The sequence below is a fragment of the Cyclopterus lumpus genome, chromosome 9, assembly GCF_009769545.1.
Source record: "Cyclopterus lumpus isolate fCycLum1 chromosome 9, fCycLum1.pri, whole genome shotgun sequence".
Lineage (NCBI taxonomy): Eukaryota > Metazoa > Chordata > Actinopteri > Perciformes > Cyclopteridae > Cyclopterus > Cyclopterus lumpus.
This window is the reverse complement of record NC_046974.1, coordinates 18,628,204-18,647,436: the sequence shown is the minus strand read 5'-3', so window position 1 is coordinate 18,647,436 and position 19,233 is coordinate 18,628,204. Positions and strand designations below refer to the sequence as shown.

Here is a 19,233-nt window from a genome sequence, read left to right as displayed (position 1 = left end):
CATGTTTTAATAAACCGAAGATCGCACACATAAGCAACAGGTGGAGTAACATGAGAACGAGACGTTATGTAAAGCAGTGAGTAGTTATTGTTGGAAGACTTTTATTTAAAAGTTTAGTTATAAAAGTGCCCTTCAGGGCTTCTCTGCAGGAAGAATGATCCTTTTTAAAACGCTGAGTTGACTTGTGTGTCAGGGCTTACATCGCACACCAGGATGTAATCAAGCATCCGCTTTATACCCATTACAAGCAATTCTGAATGAACATAAGAGAACCGGGGAAATTACAATAACTGGGAAAACAAGTATCAAAGCAACAAATTAATTTCTGCTTAATTTGACTGTAAATCCAGGTGACAAACCTCAGTTCCCTGAGTTAGTAACAAATAATATACCAATGGAGGTGACCGCTATCAAAATAACCCTAAACTTCTATTGGATTTATCTAAAGGGGTAATATTCTCTAGAAAATACATTAATTTATTGTGCATGCACTAGTGTGTGATCAAAGTATGATTTTAATTGAATGTGTGCAATTCACCACCGTAGCAAAGCAGCCAATACAAAGATGTGGTAATGTTTAGAAATTTTCATTTGTCATAAATTAAAGCTGCATGTGTGTGTTTTTGAGTTTGTTAAAGCTGCATTCAGGGGTCTTCTGCAGTTTGTTTTGAGCAGATTTCTTTTGCAGATGTATCTAGATTGGATACTCTGTTTATGGACTTATTTTTAACTCATGCATCAAAGTAAGTTATAGCATGCAGATCTAAGGCCTGAATGTGAGCATACAACCAAACCTGCCATTTAAAACTTCAGTTCAAATTGTATGTTATTATCTTGTAACAGTGCATACAGGATTATATCTATATACAATGTTATTTGTAAAAAAAAAAAAAAAAAGCCAATGCCCATCCCTGGCTTCTTATAAACAAAGTGTACAGGTAGATACAACTTGCAGCAGCACAGAGGCTGAATGCAGTATTGCTTTGTTTGTGAAATTTGTCAGGAAAGACCAACACAGCGATTCAGACCGTGCGTTGCTCCGCATATCACCTTCAGTGTCTCTCAGGAACAAAAGCAAGTTTCAGTGTTGTCCTCAGGAGAGTGTGTCTCCAAGAGACACGGTCCTTTCCCCAGTGTGTGCGCGTGTGTGTGTGTGTGTGTGTGTGTGTGCGCGTGTGTGTGTGTGTGTGTGTGTGTGTGTGTGTGTGTGTCCAGACCGGGATAGCTGCTCAGATTCTCAGCACCATAAGTGTCCATATATTTGGGTCTGTCCTTCCGATGTGAAGTCATTGAGAGCCTTTGTCATTCAACCAGGAAATGTCTCCAGTCCTGAAAGTCGGAAACAAACAGTGAGTCATAAACACATATACGTGTTCATCAAGTCATTTTTTTCTGCTGCACATGGTCAATATCAGTGAAATTTAAAATAGAAAAAGCTCATATTTATCCGTACTTGCCAAGCCGTGCTAACATCCTTCACATTTTGAGTTTGCAATTTTAGAAATGAAAGACATGAGAGACATGAGGAACAAAACAGACACAAATGTATGCAATAACAATACAGTAATGCAAGTACAGCAACATGAGGCAAGCAGCATGGTAACACTTTATGTTCCATGTCCATTTTGCTAATTTTATTTATTATTATTATTTTTTATATTATTGTTTATGAATTTATTAGTTGATAATTGTTGACAAATACATTAAGAAACAATGTTTTTAATATCTGTGTACGACAACATTATAGTATGTTATAAATAATGTATTATTCAAATGTGCTTATACATATTTGATAGGTGGGTTAAAGTAAAGTGTTGCCAGCTATTCCTTGATGAAATTAATAACTTATTATAAGCTCTACAAAACTATATAATTATACAATTTCATTGTTCTTCTTTAAAAACTCAAATAAATTAGTCGGTACCTGAAATACAGAACCTTTTCTATACTATTGTCGACTATTTTCCCTAGAATTAGGACTATAAAACATTGTTGTTTTCCAGACAATGTCTACAGAAATCATAACAAAATTACGTAACACGTAAACTAAAGTGTTATTTTTCTTTAGTACTGATGCATAAGTTTACTAAGCTTGAGTCTTATAATACTTTCCATGTGATTATATTACCATGTTTTTTCTGTCAGTGATAACATTTGTCTTGATTTTCTTCACAGTAAAACCTGAGAACATAAAGAACATAACAACAATTGTAACCGGAGCAGATTTAAGTCTTGGAGGGAGACTTACTCCACATCTCGTTTCTTAATCGTCTTTCCGGATCCCAAGACCTCTGCCACTCGGGATACAATAGGATCATAGTTCATGCTGGCAACGGCGACCACCTCTTCACTCCTGTAGATAAACCAAAGGAGAAAACAAGGAGAAACTAGACAGGGAGTCACCATTTAAGATGAGATAAAAACCTCACCAATACAGAGAGAAGATGACACAAGTTAAAAACAAATATTCAGACATATTTTCAGTTTGTTTCAGATTGTTGTGAAACATAAAACGTACCTGGTGTAAAATGCCACAAATCTTAGTTCATCCAGATCTCCTTGTATAATGACATCATCAAATCCATCACCGTAACCTTCGCAAATAGAAGAGTATACACATGGACTTGTGTATTTGTCAACAGCATAAAGAAAAACAGTTCAGGCTCTCGGTTCGGCTTTTATTTGAAATGTGGTAACCACGCTTGACAGCACAACTCAGCTATGATTCGACCTCTGAGCGCCTCATAATAATACTCTTGAAACTAAAGAGAGACATTTACCTGCATAGCGTATGGTCTTCCCAAACATGGCTGACCAGAAGTAAGGTACAGTTTTGATGTCAGCGGCTCTGCCCATCATGCTGAGAGCTGCCACCCTTCCTGTATGAAAACAAGGAACATTTAAATGCTCGTCTTTAAGAATGTGAATCACCGTCACAGTAAGTTAAAACAGCCTTCGGCCTGCAGTCAGGATGACACACTCACCGTGTACATGAGCCATTTGCCAGTGAGGGATGTTCACCTTCTTGTTGTTGCGTGGCAGAAAAGGAAACACCACCACATCTCCTCCAGCAAAAACACCGTCAGCATTTGTCTGCATCATCTGAGAGAGAGTTTAGAGGAGTAAATCAACAATGAAACACTTTGACTCCGGCTTCAGGCATTTTGAAAAATACCTTGTTAACAGTGATGAAGCCCCTGGAGTCCATGTGGATGCCGCTCTGTTTCAGGAAGCCCGTTGCAGGAATACTTCCTGAGACACATTGGAGGAAATAGGTTAGATATGGAGCTGCTACAATTTTCAAAAGGGAGTTTTGTCATCTGCTTTAATTATATGTCACTGCAGATAATGAAATGCACATTCTGCACCACCTTCGACATTACCTGCTCCGATGACACACACGTCGGCCCGCAGGACTTTCCCACTCTTCAGTACCACCTCCTTCAGCTGTGTAAACAGGAACAACTAAATGTCCAGGCCATATTGCTGCACTAAAGATGCATAATGTAACATTAACTCCTTAAAAAAACCCTTAAGACCTTTATTTGACCGTCTCTTACTTTGAGTGATGGGGTCATACATGCAGTGAACACACAATACACACAAGACACAAGACAATGTTCTGCCAATGGTTAAACAAGAGAGGGTCGTGCTGCTGAGCATCACGGCACGCTGTTTCTCTCACTTTCTGAATACCTGTCCGTGATGGCCAATCATCTCTGACACCTCGTTCAGCATGTAGAACTTCACCCTGTTGACCTCGAACAGCTGCAGGAACCAAAACACACCACAGACACAGTAACCACGTGGTCTTGTGGTTTCTGGGGTTTTGACCAGAGAGTTACACTACGTAAGTATGCTGGATGTGCTTCATAACCGTGTCCCTACCTTCATTATGGCTTTGCCTACTTTCTCCCCGAGAGCTTTTTTAAAGGGGACTGACTCAATCCCGATGACAGACACCGAGTGGGCCTTGTCAGTTAGAGCTGCAGCCACCTCCATACCTGCCAACACAACAAAGAAACAGCATACAGTTCACATATGTAGTTCTTAATGCAAAATGATACAGAACAGATCTGAATAAATGACACAACATGCTTCCAGACGTCACTGATTGGGAATGAAAATGATGTGAATTGTGTGTTCGGTCTATCACAGTCAACAGGGCTCGCACTAATCAAACTGATAATAATAAACTGATAATAAACTTACTATCTAATACTTTAAAATTACTTTTAAATGTAAGGGTGCTCCAGAGGAATATTAATATGTCTCAGAGTAGATCATAGATGGCTGCAGTACCGAAGCAGAAGTGAGCAAACACCCTTTGAGCACCAGATAGTTTCTCTGATGAACCTCATCTACCAGCAACATGGTTCCACTTTGCATTTCAGACAATTTCCCCTTATTTCATCCCAATCTATATATTTATATGCTGGATATTAGATTGTTGTTGCCACTGGATATATTAAGGATTTCACATTTTCTTTGCAGCATAACACATCAGTGAGTGAACAGTAAGGATATGTGTTATGCAGTGGAGCAGATGTGGGGTGTATTCTTGTCTCTGATTGTCTGTTAATACATGTGATTATTCATGTGATCACTTGAGAGTTGCTTTTAAAGGTTCATCTTACACTGTACAAATAAGAAGAATGGATCTTTTTTCTCACCAACATATGATGTTCCCACAATCACAGCGTTCTTGTTGTTGGCCAGCCGCGCTATGCTGTTAGCGTCCTCGGGCGTCCTGAGGTGAAACACGTTCCTGACGTCTTTTCCTTTGTAGACCATCGGTTTGTGTCTTTGGAAGAAATCAATTGTCCGTTTACGATTCATAATCTCAGCTGCTTATTTGTCATGTGAAATAGAATAGTTTAGTTTTGTCTTCTTCCTTACTTGCTTCCTGTAGCAATAAAGAGTTTCCTGTACTCCATCCTCAAACCATCTTCAAAGGTCACAGAACGTGTTTTCACATCTATCGCCACAGCCTGAAGCGAACATGGCAGGGCCGCACAGGTTTATAGGTTGGATTTTTGTGGAAAATGTCAACGATAGATCTAGATCAAAATGAATGAATCGATTGATCTGAAGTCACCAGCTCTCACCTCTTTCTCTGTGAGCAGTTCAATGTCATGATCCTGCAAGAAATCCATTGAGCGCAATCTCAACTGCTCAGCTGTGCTGTCTAAGGACTAAAGGTCAGCAAGTTAGTACAGCACGAGTACATCAATTAAATCAAATCAAATTCAAAAGCAATCTTTCCAAAAGCTGGACAACTGTAAACAACCAATTAATAATAATAATAATAATGTTCAAGCTTTTCGTGGCAAACTTTCATGCAAAACTTTCTTTAAATCGTAGTTGCTGTGAAGTGCAGCTGTTTCATCACCACTGCAGTCTGTTATGCAACTTTCTTGGCAAAGTTCAGTTCTGTCTCAGTTCATGTGTTCAGGGTCTGTGTACAAACCTTACTCAGTTTAGGCCTGTCGTATGGAGGATGCCTGTCCATGGTGCACATGACGATGCGATCGGTGAAGCCCTCCTGCCTCAGTGTCTCTGCACACACCAGACCTGCTGGACCTTCGCATACGTTCACCATAAAAGAGGAAGTTGAAAGAGAGACTGTGAAGGATGCCGCTGCTATTAAGAGTCAAACACAGCTGGATCCTCGTTGTTTGAGGGACAAAAACAGACTGACCTGAGCCGATGATGAGAACATGGCTAAAGCACGTGCTGGAGTTAATGACTGCTGAGCAGCGGGCCATGGGCTTTGACCTTTTCTGCGACTGAAGAGCCTGGAAATGTTTTTTAAAAAAGATCTCAAATCAATCAGATGGTCCGTTTCTTTACCTGCATAACTTCTCCACATTCTTACTCTTGTTACCTGCTTGTTTGCGCGAATGATCACCTTGTCCTTTTCAACTCTGACCTGGAGCAAACAGACATGAGCGATGTGTACACTTTTTGATGGTGCTTAGAGACATGATAAGGAAGGGAATGTGTTACGACAGCACCGGCGGGGAAGGTCACCTGGAAGGTCGGCAGGCTGTCCAGCCCGGGGAAGTCCTCCAGGTCTCCGGTTGCAATGTTGAAACATGCACCGTGCCACGGACAGCGCACGTGTCCTTTTGACAACACTCCTGGAAAGACCGAAAATAACAAGAATGTCAAATATATGATGTCAAATTTCACAACAAATGTTCAAATCATACCTCAACATATGAGACTCACCTTTGACCAGAGGTGCTCCGTAGTGTGGACACTTGTGGGCCATGGCGGAGAACTCCCCGTGCTCTTTGATCAACAACGCTCGGCCACTTCCCAGATCAACCTCTCGCATCCTGTAAACACACAAAAACAAAAAGGTGTTTTATGATTAAATATGCAAAGGCCATTTTGACAGGTTAAAAACAGCCTGGAAGAAAAATGTTGCTATTAAAACAAATCAGGACTACGACTTCACATTCAACTGTCCAAGCTTCACTCTGGTAGCAACACAGAGCCAAAAGAATTCAAGGAACAGCGACATGAGAATCATGAAAGCCATCATGTATTCTGGATGAATGCCATAGTTAATATGGAGGAATTACACAATCTTCTCACTAACACATTGAAAGTTAAATTTATTAGCAATAAAACACAATTCAATACACAGGTCTTTCTGCTGCTCTACAGATACATATAGTTGATCTGGTATGGACAGTAGCTTATGGTGGCTAATCTTAGCTCATGTTAACACACTTTACATAGCTGTTACTAACATTACAGAGGGAGTTCAATGACTCTATGATTATTCTCTACTTGTGCTACTGTCACAGTGGGTCTGAGCTTTATTTCTGTACTTTATTGTCTTCTTTCTAATTTGCCGACAAACTGTATACGCTGATGTATCTTGAGTCAATAAATGAAAACATTGTATTTATCGTGCTTTTGCGTGAACTATCCCTTTAAGATGTACACTTATATCCTTCTAGATTATTGAGCGTCATCTGATTTACATCATAACAGCTTATTTACCTCAACATGCATGTGTGCATGGGTATGTGTGTGTTTCGGGTGTTTGTGTTGTTTTTAATTGTCTTACTGTCCGTTTTCCAGGTCTTTAACGTGACAGACGGAGGCCTCCACGTAGTCCCGTGGTTTGTGGTAGAGGGGCAGCGGTGTGGAGTCATCATCAGAGCCGTGTCCCAGGGCGCCGTTAGGTCTAGAGTCAGCTAAGGGGCTCGCTTTGCCATTAGGGGACAGCCCGTCCACCTCTTTTTCTTTTTCCAGGAGAGAGAGTTCCACTTTAACTTCAACTGCACAACACAAACACGTGAATGAAAATGTCTGAAAATGCATGACTGATCACATGCAACACAGTCACAATGAGTGCAGTTCAATGATGCTGTGAAACTTTCAAATAGATGCTTATTCAAGGAGCCTAACATTCGCAGACTATCACCAGTGGATTGAACTATTATTCCTATATTCCTGTTCTCTGTGTTAATACTATCCTTCACTCTTGCTTTGGAAGAATCATTTTCCTTTCAGCTTGGAGAGATGTCTACAATTCTGGGACAAATTGAGTCTGACATCTCCACAAATGAAACAAATGAAAGCAGGAGGCAGGTGAAGGGCGACGTGTAAGGCCAAGCTTGTTTCCTTATCTTTTTTATTCTACCTTCTCGCGAGAAAAATTACAGGCATCATTCAACATTCAATATTAACCCTGATTTATTCATTACTATTAAAATACACCACATTTTGTCTTCTGAACCGCAGGAACACATTCAGCACCATATCGCTCCTATGCAGAGCATTGCCAAACCTCCTCTAAAATTGTTGTTGTTGATACCAGATTTACTGTAAAAACACAACACAAACATACTCATTCACCTCTCAGTCTATCGTTATCTAAATTAATTGATTAAATTGAGAAATATAGATTTTGACAGGATAATGCTTTAAATAATAAGATTTCCTTAAACTGGCTTCAACACAAAATTGTGAGATAATGAGTTTTCTTTGAAGAATACAGATGCGCTGCTTTTGGGTTTATATTTCTGAACATTAAGAAACGGTTGTGTAACTCCTTTTTCACTGCAGCAGGCTTTATCTGTTCGGCTGGAAAAATGTGCTGATCATCCGGTTCTTACACAGTAATCTGGCTGGAATTTTATCCTGCTGAGCAAGTCTTAATTAAAATCAATGGAAAATCATAATAGTGAGTGCAATTGCAGGAGAAAAGAAAGAGAACGCTTTCCACAGCTGAAGAGAATCTTTAGTTGCTGCTATAATGTCTGCTGCTAAATGGTACATCAACACACTGATGCTTCCTCAAGTCATCTGGCACCAAAATGTTTTCTGTAAGGCTTTTCATCTGTTTGGGCTTTAGAGCTTTAACAAGGACGTTTTATTAAGCATTTAGCTTTGAGTAAACACATGTTGTTTAAATCCTTGTCTATAATTTCAGTTTATTTAACCGCTCTGCATTTCTTTACATTTTGATAAGCAGGGCGACGTGCCATTTCTACAAGCTCATCCTGTCACTTACTATATATTCATACACACATCTACTTTGATACTGTAATGGTGATGGTATTACACGTTTGTCTAAGCTCATGGGACATAAATATACTATGAAACTATACTGTTCTGGTCAAGCTCAATCTTGGATCAGAATCATAAAGCTGAGATACCTTAATTCGTGAGTTTAGCTTGTGTAACTTCCTGTTAGCCTGTGTGATCGGACCCTAACTTGATGCTAGAAGGATGGTCATATAGTTTTTATTTTTTGTGAGTTCTCTGACGAACGTTTTATGGGATTGGCGAAAGATGGTTTCCCATTCTAATAACCTTTGAGAACTGACTTGGAGCCTAATACACCTTGAGATGAGGTGCTTTGCTTTATTTTCTAATAAGTGGAGCTTGTGTTCTGTTGATAGCAGACAGCAGTGTGATATAGAAAAGATGGTACAGGATTGTTTTCTGTGAGGCTAAACTAAACAAACGCTCACTGCCAAGATATTTTAATATGATATCCGATTGTTATAGTGTTTAGTAGACAATGATAAATTACAGTCAGCAGCCTCTGTTCAATCACATGTGTATAGATCACTAGTGTCTCGTTCACTCACTCCACCTCCACGTGAGATGATGTAATCTCAAATGTTTTGTGTCCTCATGCACCTGAACAGTAAGTACAGTGTGTTATTATTACCTGCAGCAAAGCGAGATTGCTAATCTCCAAGCCATGCTAACACTGATATGGCCACACACACCCACACACACACAAACACACACACACACACACACACAGTCATTACATATTGTCTCAGTATGTAATCATTTTGACCAAAGATGCCGCAGAGAGCGATACAATTCCTCCCACACCACACAACACTAACTAAGCTAGATATGAGGTGACACGTGAACAGGATTCGTAGGCGGTAGCTTTCAATATGAGTCATTCGGAACAAACTGTCCCTAAATATATCTTTAAGAGAGAAAAGAAACAACTGGTCTCTCAATGGAAACAGTATAATAATAAAACATGTGTCTTCAGCTAGATTCACTGACATTGTTCAAATTAGTAGCGGCTGTTAACCGTAAAGTATTTCAATTGGAATCATAAGCAAAATCACATTGGATTTGTCTATTATTACAGCAGGACTGCCATGTTATGAAACCGTTGGTTAAAATACAATAACAGTGGTAAAGCATTCTCTATATTTCACATTAACCAGAATTCTACATTTCTTGTAAAACAAAAGAGAAAACTGCAAGTTTGAGCTGGGCTTTAATTTGTTGACTTTTATTATAATAATAATGCGATTATGTTATATTATCATGTTGTTCTACAAATGTCTGTTGAGTGAATGGTGTTGAGCAAGACTACACAATTAGTCAATGAAGTTTCTTATGCTACAAATACAAAGAGGTTACTCTTATGCAGCTGTATTTTCTTTGAACATCACTTTGATTATAGTTTCTCTTTAGATATTTTGCTCATACTTCAATATCAATTAGTGGAAATATTGTTGTCAATATTGTGAAAATGATTTCGACCACTTTACCATTTCAACTTTAGTTCACTGGGTATACTAAAAGCAGGAAAGCAGCTAATAGGGTGGACAAAATAACATGAACACCATACTACATTATGCAACCCTAATCAACGACAGCACAAACAAACCACCATGGAGGTGTTTCAACACCTTTTTAATGTAACATTATAATGTGTTGTATTACATCATTATTATTATTATTATTATTATTGCATTCGGCCTACATCAGACTGTAAGATGCTATCTCGTCCTCCCCCTGCTGCTTGTTGTACTTGTTTGGTAACCTGCCCAAGGGCGACATGTCGGTTACCTGGTTTGGGTTTGGAGAAGCATCCTCCCATGGTGGGCCCAGGATTGAGGGGCACCCAGGGAGAGGGAGGGAAGGGGGAGAGGGAGGGGAGGTGCGGTCAGATACTCGGGCTGGGCTGCTTTGTTGGGAGGTAACACAGAGCTGTGTGTATGAGAACCTGCAGGTCCTGGCTGGCCATCGCACACGTCAGCTCCTCCACATAATCTGCGTGGACAGAAGGAAAGACATATCGTCAACAACACTCACTCACACAGACGGATCTGATGGGCTGTAGTCATGATTTAAGAGTTTTTATCATAAATAACAAGTTTGCTGAATTGTCTTCTTGGCTACTTTCAGTTTAAAATGTTACCTTTTCATTTAAAAGTCCGTCTTTCAGATTCACAAAACATTTGGCCCCAATTTTTCTAATCAGTTGTAGTAAATTATTGTGTTTGTAGAGTCAGGATTATACTTCCAGATGATTGTGTGTGTGTGTGTGTGTGTGTGTGTGTGTGTGTGTTTATATGTTAGTGCTTGTAAAAAGGAAGCAATTGTGTTAATGAGGAACATTTCCATACACATTGTTCTTTGTTCATGCATATTGCATGGTGAACTGTTAAATATTAACAGCACTGCGACACCTATTAACTTTCTCGTCACACTGCGCTATAAAGGGAGGCAGGGGCCCCTTGAGTTTCAAAATCCCCTTGTTTTGTTGCCACGTTGCCCTCACATTTCTGCCAGCTCTGGTATTGCAGCCACACATACAGTAGTTAGTTAATCACAGAGCGCTGGCTGCTATGAATCTGGGTGGACCCGGGATGGCAGGTGTTTTGCTCAACATGGTGCAATCCATCACCAAATAATCCTTTTTAGGTGCAACCAAAAGGACTGCTTGATATTCTGAGCACATCTTAATGTCCTTGAACATCAGAAAAAAAAGTGTGCAGTGTTGAATGGAGCACTGCTTAGAACAAATTAGAAATGGAAACGTCTCGAGACTGGCTTCAACTCTGCAGCTGAGGTTGTTTTTTTTTTGTGTTTCATATATTTGTTTGCAGTGTATTCAACTATGTACATTAATGCAAGTACTGTGCTTAAGTATACTTTTGAGGTACTTGTAATGTTTTCAAAAGAAGATATCACAATTCTTACCAAACTACATTTATTTGACTGTTATTGTTACAAGTGACTTGCAGATTAAGATTTGAAGTAAAATAAAATTAATTAATTAAATTCCAACACGTTATCAAAAATTAAATCTGTGATTCAAAACCTTTTTGACCTTCGGGGGTCCTTTCCATGTTTTTTCTTCATTCTTGAATCATTTTATGATTGTGATAGATTGTGCGACCCTTTGAGGACACTGGACTAACCGACCTGACTGTATCTAAAACTAGCTCCACCTCATTCTAGGTACAGATCAGTATCAGCAATATAAACATGTTACATTATAATATTATGTAAATCACATGGGCACATTTAGCTGCAGAACAAATACTTTAGCTTTGGATGCGTTCAGTATATTTTGCTGCTAGTAGTAGTATTTTTCCTTTGCTCTGTTTGTTCTTTTACTTATTTAAAGGTTCTAAATACTTATTTCACCACTGTTTGTTTGAGACATATTTCACTAAACAAGTTGTTGCTGGAAGTGATGCAAAGTCACAATATAATGCCAATGATAATTGTTTGGCTCTAACATCATGTCAGATTTTCCTAATTGAGAAGTGTCATTTTGGTGCTATGCATCCAAATACCTGGGCCAAGCACTGACAGTTTATGCATTTAGTCAACAGGCATACACAGCAGAGCCTTTGAAGTTGTTTGTTTCTCTAAATACAGCGAGCAACATATCAAATCACTTCCCGAAGAGAGCAGACTTCACTCTCACATGCCACTTCAATCATTTTTCGCCACTGAAAGTTTGGTGGTCAAATTGGATCACAAAAAGCTGGAGTTCCAGCGAGCACCAACACATTTTGTGCAAAACTAAAGTAGGTTAAGCAGATTTGGTCCTCACAACATATGACGCAGATCTCGCTCTGTCGCTGTTGGGCCTGTCCCCAAGCAGTGCTAATAATCCTGCCTGCAAACAAGCTGTCAGTTTCACTCACTTCCCTACAAATGTAATACCTGTTACTGGAATGCTGGAGGAGAGAATTAGAAAAAGGCAGCTCCCGGTTGGAGGCGAGGAGGTCAATCTATAAACTGACTGGGTGAAAAAAGCAGGAATGTTGAGCACCGAAGTCACATCCATCATTCTCCAACAGTAAACAGTGAGAGACGTTATTGCTCGACAATGATGATAAAAAAAAAAAAAGTGTCATCGTTCATATATCTTCAACTCCTCTCTCAGCTGAAGACCTTTGCTCTGTAATGCAAATATACAGCAAACATACCATAATCATTCAAGGACAAACCTGATCCACCAATAAACACTGGACCTGCAGCAGCACCTGAATGAAAGAAGAGCCGCTGGTTCCAACGATGCCAATTTGTGGTCTCTGTTTTATTCAAACACTTGCTTGGCTGGTCTAGTCTGTAGTTAACGATTAGGGCTCTCTGATCCTCAGCTGATAAAGGGCAACAATCTACCTGCACTCTTAAAATATGGCCACACCTCTTTCCCTCCCTCACTGTTTGCATGTGTTCCTGGTTTGTGAAATACAAAGATAAGCTCGAGGAATCATCTCCTGATTGCGTAAAACCAACCACTGAGCACAGGTGCTCTCTCACCAGGCGCTTCGTGGTGATCTGTTTCCGTCCGCTTAAGGAAGCATTCATTGTAAGGGACATGTGGGTGAAGTTGTTGGGGTCTTTGAAATGAAATAAATATCTGCATTTCTTGTTTTGATTGTTCACAGTGGAAGGAGACACACGTGTTTAAGTCCATGTTTGAGGTTAGATTTGTACACCTTATTGAGTCACCAGCATGTCCCTCCAAAATGCCAAGAAGCTTTTGATTATTTCTATTTACTCCATCGTCTACGTGTCTTAACTATAAAAGAAGAAAGACTGGATTACATTGAACCACAATCCCCATTAAGACGCTCTAGTAGGTGACACAATAACATATTGTGAGTAAGTTCATTCACACCATTCTTGAGCCAAGTTTGTGTTGTTTGCTTGTAGGTAAATTTGGTAGTGTTTATTGACAAGATTAGGAGAGCTGTCAACAGCTTCATAAGGTCCCAAACAGTATATCTAGTGTGTATACAAACTGAAATGGATGGAATATAATGTTTTAACAGGCTGTTAAACAACCTATAAACAAACCTGTAATAATAATAATAATAATACATAGATACCATGTGGCTCTAAAAAACAAAGAGCATATCTTCATTTATCAATGTTTATTGTGGCACTTGTAGTAATTTTTTTACTTCATCAAAAAGTTGTCCCAAACTTTAAATTCTGTATATTATAAAGCTGGTTAACAATGGCACCGCCACATCTATCAGGTCATATTGCTGCTGCTTTTAGTGATAACCTCTCCATGATGTCATGGAAAACTAGAATGGTGGTGTACAGAGAGGCTTGCACATACACACACGCACACACACACACACACACACACACGCACACGCACACACGCACACACACACACACACGCACACAAGTTAATATAAACTGATACATTGTGAGATTTACTGAGGAATATTTCATTCTCTCCCAGTTTCCTAAAGAGTCACTAATGTAAGAGCTATTTCAGCTCTGAAGATGCTCTTATTTTACATGTGTGTGTATCATGTGTTTAAGGTATTGTGATTTCAGTTGTACATATGCACCACTAGTCCACATGGTTCTTCGGTCTCCAGGGAAGATCTAAAGAGCAAACAACTTTCATACAAGTAGCCTACTTTATGTGCTCAAAGCGCCCAATGCAGGCAAAGTGTGACCATACAGAGCATCACATAGACACATCATATTGGGAACTAATAAAACAGAGCTATATTTCCCTGACTGTAAAATGAACAAATAAAGCTTACCAGTGTGTATGGAGCAGGTGCCCTGAAATCCTGTCAAACTCCCCGATGCTCAGCTTCCTCTGGGGAGCACGGTAGCATATTAGCACGCGAGTGTCCTCCCAGTCCTGTCCCTCTCCGGGATTGTCTCCGTCCACTGGAGTATTCCCAGTCCTCTTCTGCGTCTCGGTGCAGCAGAGTCTCGAGTGAGTGTGTAAGTGCGCTGTGCCCCTCGCAGAGAGCCCCCCTCCCGCAGCGGACTCAGCGGACCGGTCGTGGGAGTTGCTCTCTTTCGCTGGCCGAGCCTGCAAATGCAGCACGGAGGACCTTTGCCAGTTTCTCAGCTGTATGCAGTATTGATGGAGTTGCTGAGGGGATGCTAACGCAGCATGAAATCTCTCTCTCTCTCTCTCTCTCTCTCTCTCTCTCTCTCTCTCTCTCTCTCTCTCTCTCTCTCTCTCTCTCTCTGCTTGCCTTTCAGCCTTGCCTTTAGATGTCAGAGACCTGACTTGCCAGTTAAGCCTGATCAAAGACTTGCTGCCCTCCCCACTGCACTGACTGGTCTGTCTGCCCACATATCACACTGCCTATCAGCATTGTGCTGAATGCTGCAAGAGTACAAGCTATTGTTAAGACTTACCAGAGTGACATTTAGTGTATGTGTACTGCCCACCAGGAGGCATACAAACTACTCCTTAGTCTACTGCAAACTATAAAACACTGTAACAGCTCTTATTGTGTATGTGTGTGTGTGTGTGTGTGTGCGTGTGTGTGTGTGTGTGTGTGTGTGTGTGTGTGTGTGTGTGTGTGTGTGTGTGTGTGTGTGTGTGTGTGTGTGCGTGTGTGCTGCACCTCTTTCAGTGTGTGCGGCAGATTTAAAGAGTTAAAGAGCAGTTGGTGCAGTAAATCCCAGTTTCAGTCAGGGGGTAGGGTAGAGCAGGATTAACAAGGTATAGTGAGTCTTATAGAAATGAGCTCCCAAGATATTTCCATTCCTTATGCTCCCACTGTGGCTCTCTTTTAAATAACTGCGGGGACAAGGTCATTCATTCCATAATCTTCTATGGAAATAATGGCAGCATTGACACAGGATGATGGTTTTGGATGCAGCAGTAGCAGCCCTTATGTTCCCTAACCTGTCCAAAAGGATATGAAAACAATTAAGATTTATCAGATGATATTTCTACTGGCCACATGGACTGATTGTATTTCTGCAGTGTGCTGACAGCTGACACGTGCACACATGCTCCTTTGTCAGTGTGTTTGTGTTGCTCTCTGCATGTGTTCAAGCACACATGTAAAAACAATGGAGTGAAGCCAGTGCGGGTGGTGTGCACATGTACAACAAGAGGACTTCAGGGTCTCACAGGGAGGCACTGATATATCACTCACTTTAATTGAATTATGGAGGGAATCTCTTCTGCAGGCGCTGGAGAGAACTGCAGCGTCCCAAAACCCAGATTAAGGCGAAAGATAGTGAAATGAATCATTAATTACGGCCTGCCAAAACATTAATGCCAGCTGATATAAAGGCTATAATCAACCTGACTGTTAATTAGATCCAAACAGAAGCCATTAGGACTTTACAATAAGCTGTTGTTTTGGTTCCATCTCTATGCTACAGTGTTGAAAGTTTATCCAGAATTTTACTCTTCAAACTTCAAAAATCAACAGAAAGAAATTACAAACACAACTCTAAGTCACAGGTATGTCTGCTATCACAGACATACTGTATGTAACTCAAAAGACTCTACAGGCCCGTGTGAAGACTGGATCTTTTGTGTCTCATCTGAAGCCCATTTTTGAGAGCATCACTGATGTGCCACCAGCTCTTTAAAGCATCAGAAAACTATAGTAACTTTGATTTGTTTAGTGTCAGTACTCCTTGAATTAAAAGACTGGCAGTCAATCAATTTGAGAACCAGTGGCCTAAGAATCTACTGTGACTTAACTGGTCTAGGATACATTGACATTACACCTCAGTAAATGCAAAAGACAATTATTGGCTAGTTTAAAAAAATATATATATATACAGTATATCAAATTAATTTAAATAGTATTATTCATTGTATGTAAAGATATGGTTTATGTGCAATAGGTGTCTACTGGTAAATAAATCCTACCTTTACTATTTATCCAGGCTCTGTCAACTTTAAAGGAATACAAACTACTCCAGTTGTTATTATGTCACATTACTTTAATAGTTGGTGAAAACCTAATGAGGACAATATCATAATTAACCAGAAGCAGAGACTATGGAAATGTGTACAATTTGACTTATAAATGAACAAATAGAACACATGTCGCAGTCATGTTATGTCAGAAGTGTTATTAGTCTAATTTTCTTATGTCATCACTTCACAAGCCTCCATGTTAAATACATGAATCTGCAGATGACACATTTGTCAATAAGAAATCTATAAAACCTCTGTCTTCAGGTAGTGCTTCGTCCTGTGCTTGGCCTGCGGGATGTGTGGCACACTTGCTGGCCTCTTGTCGTAGTCCGCCATGCACACAGCGACGAAGAAGAGAGTCCCTCCAAGGACAAGAGCCAAACCTCCAAACCACCCAGAGAACATCGCCTCTCCATACTCCCAGCGTGGCATCACATCGGGGAAACCCTCATCCCAGAAGTCCACCACAGTTGTGTAGGCCACAAGAGAGACGGGAGCCAGAGTGGTGAGCCCCGAAACGCAGGACAGCACCCCGCCCAGGATGAGGAGCCTTCTCTTGAGGCCAGGCTGCCCCACACACATCCCAACCCCCTCCAGACCTGGGAAGGCCGCCAGCAGAGCGAAACCTCCAGTGCCTACAGACACCAACATGAGCACCCTGGAGATCTGCAGGTCCATCGGCAGCCCCATGATGGACTCATAGGCCTTACACTGGACTCCGACCTCTTCTGTGTAGAGGCAGGCGTGCCAGAGTCCGGAGTACCAGTTCTCCACTTCGTTAAGGTCAGAGTTCATCGTCTTCCACAGTGGAAGGAAGGTGGTGATCAGAGAAGTGACCAAACCTCCAAACGTCACAAAGAGTGCAGTCCTTTGCATTATTATAGGGGTTAGAAAAACCATCTTCTGCACTGTGTGCTGTGATTCCTGCTCAAGGGTGCAGGTCTATGTAGCAGGTTGGGAGATCCAGAGTGGCTCTGTGGCCCGTCCTACCGGCTGAGGTAGCAGGAGCAAACGGGCCAGCCCACTTATTCAGCTTCCTTAATAAAATGCACCTGATAAGTGAGAGATAATCCCGGATTGTGGCTCGACAACAGACGTACTGTTTTGTTTCAGTGTTCAATATCATCACAGTGAACAAGGAACTCTGTTTTTAGATGAAACCAAATATGTCCAGCGGGATTCTGGGCTGTGTGCACACAAGTGAACCTAAATTAATGAAACATGAGCAGGCTGGCCATGGGAGGTACACACAAAAAAAGAAGAAGACTGAAAAGCTCCTCCAGGCATTTCTATAATGGCCTGTTTTTTATTTCTTTTATTCAGACCATCTTTTAAGGCTCTAATTATTTCAGATGAGTTGTTTTACTGATGAGACTTGGTCATTATTTTAGTTGAGACATTTACACTCTAAGGAAATCAAAGCAGGAGCTTTCGATTGGCCATGTGTCTCAAGTATCTGGACTATGAATAGCACTTTGTGCTCACTGCAACGATACTTACAACAGAGTCCAAAAGAGTCCAACACACTGAATTCCACTGAGGGTCTTAACAGAACCTGCAGAACAAATGGCAGTGACCAGAAGGCTATATCTACTGCCTCAGCATTTAGGTCAACCTTTTTCTCAATCCCTAGAGCAAAATGTACTATATAACTAAAAAGGACAAAAAGCCTCAATTATTCACAAACTGTTAAATGTTCTTACAATCTGTTTCTAATCAAAATGTAGTTGTAATGTTTAGGGTTGACATGACTTGAGTACTGCAAAAAGGTAAAGTATTTTAGTATTTTCAATTTATTCAAACAAACAAACCTATTCAATTTGTATTTTCTTCACTTGAGTTTATCAAAATCTTTGCAAGAGCAAAAACCGAAGGAATTCGACCCGTCAAACCAAGGAGCATTGTGTGACCTTATCATCCATAGATCTGTGGAAACTAAACCCCCTGAAGGATGTGGCTAATTTGATGGAAGGTCAAGGATTAACCTTCAGCTTTTTCATATAGTGTATAGGTTGCAATGGTTTTGGGGCGAAGTCTTTGTTAAAATTTCCAATTTGTGCAAATATTCAAGATAAAGATATCTGTGAATACTCCACTGTGAGACTGGAAAAAACTATCGGTTCAGATTTAAAAAAAAAAAAGTATTACTTTGTGACAATACATTTGAAGCTGAGCTATGACAAATAACACAGAGCACGGCTGATGGTGGGAATACTGAGAGGGCCATGGCATTAAGAGGACACTGCCTATGGGGCGAGCTAAACTTAAGTTTAGCCAAAGCAGATACAAAGTAAGTCCGCTCTTTGCTTGGGTGAGTATAGGATTATTGGGGACATACATATGTATAAAAAACTGACTTTTAAGTGCTTGTACACATTTAGGTATATGTAGTGCCTTCCAACCCTCAAAATGTGCCATAAGACACAAGTCAGTGATTCAACAAGATATTCAGATGAGACTCCCCTTCCTGTCAGCAGCAGGCTCGTTTGAATTTTTGTGAACTTAAATTAATCGCCACATAACTACAGATACATACATGAACTTCTGCATTTAGGAGAAACTTGGGGTTTAGTGTCTCACTTAAGGACACGTCAACATGCAGAGCCAAGAATCAAACCACTAATCTTTTGATTAAAGGATGAGCCGCTCCAACCATTGATCCACAGCAGCCCCTAAGCTACTGATTTCCACCGAGGCTTGAGAACTATACCTTTGAAAAGGTGCATCATATTTTTCTCACAAGACAATTA

The 19,233-nt window shown here is 40.4% G+C and overlaps 2 protein-coding genes across 3 annotated transcripts; both read right to left on the bottom strand.

Annotated features, from left to right (window-relative positions):
• Nucleotides 1-88: 88 nt before the first annotated feature.
• On the bottom strand, nt 89-14,603 carry LOC117736410 (apoptosis-inducing factor 3). 2 transcript variants are annotated; one of them, XM_034541730.1, is made up of 20 exons: nt 14,334-14,603; nt 10,363-10,566; nt 7,088-7,301; nt 6,235-6,344; nt 6,034-6,143; nt 5,888-5,932; nt 5,702-5,798; nt 5,471-5,583; nt 5,109-5,195; nt 4,900-4,991; nt 4,674-4,804; nt 3,889-4,004; nt 3,697-3,768; nt 3,384-3,447; nt 3,176-3,252; nt 2,985-3,102; nt 2,781-2,879; nt 2,519-2,594; nt 2,249-2,353; nt 89-1,329 (listed from the first exon to the last, which is right to left on the bottom strand). In XM_034541730.1, exons 2-20 carry the CDS (start codon nt 10,391-10,393, stop codon nt 1,287-1,289), a joined length of 1,800 nt encoding a protein of 599 aa, XP_034397621.1. In that variant the 5' UTR covers nt 10,394-10,566; nt 14,334-14,603; the 3' UTR covers nt 89-1,286. The 2 variants fall into 2 exon arrangements, with proteins under 2 accessions (XP_034397621.1, XP_034397622.1); XM_034541731.1 differs by having other exon boundaries at nt 355-1,329; nt 7,088-7,265.
• Nucleotides 14,604-16,726: 2,123 nt separating this feature from the next.
• On the bottom strand, nt 16,727-17,383 carry si:dkey-98f17.3 (uncharacterized protein LOC793143 homolog). Its single transcript, XM_034542311.1, has one exon. The coding sequence runs from the start codon at nt 17,381-17,383 to the stop codon at nt 16,727-16,729; it is 657 nt and encodes a 218-aa protein (XP_034398202.1).
• Nucleotides 17,384-19,233: the final 1,850 nt, after the last annotated feature.